Source organism: Nerophis lumbriciformis, linkage group LG10 (genome assembly GCF_033978685.3).
Source record: "Nerophis lumbriciformis linkage group LG10, RoL_Nlum_v2.1, whole genome shotgun sequence".
Classification (NCBI taxonomy): domain Eukaryota; kingdom Metazoa; phylum Chordata; class Actinopteri; order Syngnathiformes; family Syngnathidae; genus Nerophis; species Nerophis lumbriciformis.
Window position 1 is genome coordinate 16,528,263 of NC_084557.2, and position 6,000 is coordinate 16,534,262.

The 6,000-nt window shown below is 40.3% G+C and overlaps 1 protein-coding gene across 4 annotated transcripts in view; it reads right to left on the reverse strand.

Moving 5' to 3' along the window:
• The window catches only part of bicd1a (bicaudal D homolog 1a), a 113,965-nt gene extending 110,474 nt beyond the window's left edge, over positions 1-3,491 (reverse strand). For 3 of the 4 annotated variants that reach the window (XM_061970166.2, XM_061970165.2, XM_061970163.2), the window contains exon 1: positions 380-771. In XM_061970166.2, the coding sequence (XP_061826150.1) occupies positions 380-595 (216 nt within the window). In that variant the 5' untranslated portion in view covers positions 596-771. Of the gene's footprint in view, positions 1-379; positions 772-3,363 lie in introns of those variants that run through there. The other variant, XM_061970164.2, reaches the window with a different exon arrangement.
• Between the last annotated feature and the right edge of the window lie 2,509 nt (positions 3,492-6,000).

The following is a 6,000-nucleotide window of genomic DNA, read 5'->3' on the forward strand; positions in this document are numbered from 1 at the left end:
GACAATTTTTGTAAAATTTCTGTATGACCCCAAAAATGTTCAAGGTTCCATTGAAAGTAAAGTGTCAGAAATGTTAACAAATGCTTCAGAAAAATCTTTAAAGTTTGCTTGTTCGAAGAAGACTTGAATAAGCTCCTGTATTTTAGTGGCATTACAAAAAACGATAGTAATTACTTTGTCCATAGTAATACCTTTTCTATCCCCTGCACCCTTAAAGTCTAAAGCCATGTCAAATGGGAAGAGTATAATAAATAATAATGTACTTATATGAAACAATTAGTATATTTATATGAAAGCTTGAAGTGATGAAAAAGTGCTGGTTTCTACCATGCTGAGGTCCCAGCAGCCATGACAAAGTGTGCCATGACTCTTATCTTACCTCCTGTAATTGTTCCAACTCCTTCCTCAGAGCCTCCTGTTCGCTCTCCAGCTCCGCACATTTGACTTTCAGCTCCTGGTTCTCCTCCAACACCACCAGCCCGCACTCAGCCGCACGGATCTTCTCCCGGTTCGCCTCGCTCAGCTCCTGGGCGAGCCGCTCCACCTCGGCCCGGTACTGATCCACCGACTCCCCGCATCCTGCACCGGCCGCCATCGCCCCTCACTGTCCCTTCCTTCCGCCCTGCCGGTCTGCGGTTCTCCTCCTGGTCTCTCCCTCCAGTGCAGAGGCGGGCGGGGTGGAGGACGGGGATGCGGAATATCCGCCCCTCTCCCCGGAGGACAGGTGGAATGAAAAAAGGTTATGTTTTAATCCACATGCAGGCATGTGCCTCCACATTAACTGGAAACTAGCATTAAAAAACAAGCATAGCGGCATATTAATGGAAGTGTTTCAGCATAACTCGTCGTCACTTCTGCTTATTTTTGAGGGAAATGGCGACATCTGCTGGCCTTTTGCTCTCTCTGCAATCTCTCAACTCCACCCACTAATGACGGACTGCAGCATTCAAGAGGACAACAAACAAGCAAACAACCAAACAACCAAAAAACTGTGATAATTATGATGCTGTGCTCCAAATTTAGATTATTTGAGGAACTTGTGTGAGCCTATGGCTTTACACTTTGTTACATATACACACACATATATATATATATATATATATATATATATATATATATATATATATATATATATATATATATATATACACATGCATATACATACATATACACATACATATATATACACATACATACATATATATATATATATATATATATATATATATATATATATATATACATACATATATATGAGGTGGCGACTTGTCCAGGGTGTACCCCGCCTTCCGCCCGATTGTAGCTGAGATAGGCTCCAGCGCCCCCCGCGACCCCAAAGGGAATAAGCGGTAGAAAATGGATGGATGGATGGATATATATATATATATCATTCTATTTTAGGTGCTTTATTGAGTTTACAACCCCCTGGCATTGTTTATACTGTTTTTGTACCGTTTCTGTACATGTTTTGATCATTATTATTTATTTGCTTGTATGTAAATGTTGCATATTATAAATAAAGATTTATAAAAAAAAACAATTAAAAAAAAAACAAGCACACATTTCCCACCAAATGCTGCATACCGACAAAGTTAAAAATGTGGGCACAGTTCTTATATTTGTTTTTGGTGAAAGAAGGCTAAAACTAATCCAATATGCTTAAGAGTTATATGGGCCAATTTACTTGTTAATTGTGTCTTTTTCAACTCTGAACCTGAAAATAAACATATTGAACTACTTAAAAGGTGTATTGGCTCATCTCAAGAAACTGGATTTTATTATTGTACATTGTGTGCAAGGTTCCTTAGACAAAGATGACTCATTTGAGTAACAGGACTGAACGTTATAGGACAGGGGTGTCAAACGTACGGCCCGAGGCCCGCGAATTGGTGAAATCCGGCCCGCATGACGAGTTTGCTAAGTATAAAAATGAGCTGCAATTTTTTAAATGAAAGAAACTGCTGTTCTAAATGTGTCCACTGGACGTCACAATAGCAATTCAAGTGTAACCCACGTTACACATGATACCGTTTTAAGATGACGTGTCAGCTGACTTTAAGCGCCCTCTGGATTGGCTTCCGCTACTCCATTTAGCGCAGGTGCAAGCAATCAGCTGCTTCTGTTTTGGCAGGCAGCAGATGGCGGCAGACTATTGCAGTATTGACGCACAATACCTTCTTTCACTGTAAATTATCCACTTAACGGATACAATAACAAAACAGTAAGATGCAAAGACTTAAGTCAAAATGACCATCATCTTTGAAGCAGTTAGAGTTCCATGCAGCGCTCGCAATTGGTTGAGGGTGCAATGCGCACCCTGAACTCCATTGTAAAAATGTATGTTTCTACATTTGTTGATTGTTCTATTTTTTTAATGCTTAAATCTACTATGTTCACATTGATTAAGTTTGTAGTTATGTTACCTTGATTTCGGCTATGGTGTCATGTTGATAATTGTTTCGTTTATATTATAATTGTAATATTTGGATGATGATAAATTAATGTGTTGTGGCAGTAGCGGATGTCACCAATGTGGTAGTTTGAGAAAACACTTTCCAAACACGTCATAGATGGTAAACTGCCAACATGAGAATGCTAAACAGGAAGTGCTTACAGTTTAATGGTTTTCTAGGTACACTGAAACAAAGTCTAAGTTCATTATGTTCTTCATTTCCTTTTAGCGTGGATAAAATGATTACTTTTCTGGTTGACCTATGACATCACCCTAGGCTCCTAACAAGTTAACAGCCTAGCTCCATTGTTATGTCCGCTGCAATATTGACACAGATTAGAAATACGTCTCTAATGGCTGTGCTGGTGTTAAATAGCAGACATCATCAATAAATGATCTTAGATTGCGCTACAAACCAAGATGTAACCAGCCGCGACAAATACGTTTATGTAAAAATCTTGTTTCAGATATTAAAAGTATTATATTTCACGGAAAACTCTAATTTTACCAAGAAGGACAGGCAACAAATGCTTTTTCTAGTGTTTAAAGTAGTTTAAATGTTTAATTATATATTTTTTGCGCTTTTACACACAGCTGTGGGTATCCAATGGATCCCAGGCCACGCTTTGGACACCCCTGTGATAAACAGAGGACAACTGCAGGGTGAAAAGTTTAACAGCATTCAGGACCTTGTCACATTAATCAGCTCTTAGTCATTTATGGGCCTTGATAGTAAAGCTGAGTTGTGTTATCTTGTAATTGGCAATTAACTAAAAGGTCTTCTAAGAAATTATCACTGTTGTTTTTGTCATTTTTAGGACCTTTGGTTTTTGCCCTGAGTCCTGAGTATGTAAACACCAAAAATAAAATACTTTGACAATAAAGATATCAATCTAATCACTGGTACCCACCATATACTTGTCAAGAAGTGTGGGTGACGAACACCAAGATGCAGAGATGGCTGGCTTGTTGCAGGAAAACATGATTTTAATGTCCAAAGAAAATGCAGGAAAACAGGAATCAGGTACCAGGAAACAGGTAAACTGGAGACAGAAAACAGGAACCAGCAAACAGGATAAACGATACGAGGAACCACCAGACAGCAAACAGCCAACAATCCTCAAGCACTGACTGGAGGGCGAGGCAGGTATAAATAGTAACCTGATTGGCAATTGCCACCAGGTGTGCCAGGCTGCCAATCAGGGACAGGTGAGGGAAACGAGCGCTCAGGGAGACGTGCAGGAAATGGAACCAAAATAAGAGCGCTGACAGGAAATAAAACAAACAGAGAAAAACCCGAACATAACAAAATTATCAGTGACAAGCCCGACAGTAGCCCCCTTTTCCGATAACGGATACAAGACGTTCTTTAAAAAAAAAAAAAAAAAAGTCCAAAGTCACGGGAGGGCGGAGGGAGGACACGGCAGTGGGACGCGAGGTCCACCGGACACGCCGTGGGACGGCCCACCAGAGACGAGGCAGCTGGCAACGCCGTGGGAGGAGCCGCTGAAGACGATGTCGTCGTCATAGGAGGAGCCGCTGAAGACGATGTCGTCGTCGTAGGAGGAGCCGGATCAGCAGGCGGCTGCACAGTCGCCGTTCGCAGGCCCAACGGGGTGGATGGCGCCGTCCGCAGGCCCACCGGGGTTAGAAGTAGCTGTGTCTCCCCAGCTGCACAGCTACTCATAGCCCCCCCTCAAGGGACGGATCCAAGACGTCCCCAAAGAGGCCCACAGACGACAGGGATGGGTGGGAGGTAGCTTGAAACTAGGAAAAACTTCTCCTCGATTCGGCCATCAGCGTCAGAATCCTGTCAAGCCTCTCCGACATAGAAATCTCCACAGGTTTGTATTTGGCTTGAGAATTCTGTCAGGAAGTGTTGATGACAAACCCCAACATGCAGAGATGGCAGGCTTGTTGCAGGAAAACATGATTTTAATGTCCAAAGAAAATGCAGGAAAACTGGACTCAAGAAACAGGCAAACTGGAGACAGCAAACAGCAAACAGCAAACAATCCTAGAGCACTGACCGGAGGGCGAGGCAGGTATAAATAGTAACCTGATTGGCAATTGCCACCAGGTGTGCCAGGCTGCCAATCAGGGATAGGTGAGGGAAACTAGCGCTCAGGGCGACGTGCAGGAAATGGAACCAAAATAAGAGCGCTGACAGGAAATAAAACATAAACACAGAGAAAAACCCGAACATAACCAACTTGTCAGTGACAAGCCTGACAATACTGATAATATACTATTGTTACTGTGGATATTTGTACCAATCTGCCCACTTTTGTTTACATTCAAGAGTTCCAGCTTGTGGTTAGCGGTTAGCATATATTCCTATGTTGTGTAGTGTATTATTATTATTAAGGGATGAGACTCGTAAAATACTTAGTAGGGCCGGAGCTAATTGTTTATACACAACTCTGCCATTGTTGGGCCGCCAAAAAAAAGTTTCTCAGCTGTGGTCCGTATGGGCCGCAGCGGTACTTAGTTGAAATACACTTTCTGGCCACTTGTGGCACTATTGACAATATCTAACAAAAAAGATGTCTGAAGTCATAGAGAAGTTTCTCAAGCGCAAAAATTATGACTAAAGTGGCAAAGCTGTATTTTCATTTACACTTAAACTTTATTGACAGTTGACCAAAAAATATTCATATAGTTTATTTTAGCACAACATAAATGTATGTAAACTTATTTTTCATTAGTTCCTTCTTATGCAGTATATTTAATTAGTATGTATTTGTATAATCTGCCTGATTTAAGGTTTATGTGTTAAATAAATAATATACTTTGTGATTAACACATGGTTTCATATCATTGAATAGCCTGAGTAGGATTACTAATTCAGTGTTAATATTTGAGTGGGTCCCTGGCCCCTCTATAGTGGAAAAGTTGGGCCCTTAGGTAAAAAAGGTTAAGAACCTTTGGAAGGGATTTGACAAATTTTACACAATAGTAAGCATTGTTCAACAATCTATTATAATCCAAACTGGACATGTTTGTGAAGACATTTCAAAAGGTACATTATTTTTTGTTATTATTCGGATTGCTCCTTCACTTATGTTAAAATTATGTAAGATATATAATGTTATCTACAGTCTATATGACTTTATAGGGCATATGTAAAACCTCCCACTTTCTATTTTCTAAAAGAGCATCAAACATTCATAACATATATTTACTCGTCTAACTTGCAGATCTCCAATGAATTACTGTGTGCACTATAAAGTGTCCTTAGCTTCCACTGTTTCCTTGAAATGTTTCTCCAACTTCCCCTGCTGACCTGCCAGCAACCTCAATTTACAAGCTCAAATTAAGATAAGGACAGGTTGTAGAAAAGTCAAACAGATGAAGACCGATGAAGGCGGCACATTATCTTATCTCTGGTAAAGAAATGTGCTGTCATGAAAATAATATATCTCCTGCACAATTCCATAGGACAAAATTTACAAGATTGCGGTCTTGTGCAGGTAAAAAAAAAAACAGTACAGACTGGTTTTGCTGAATGAAAACATTTATTACGTATTACCAGGTTACATTTATGA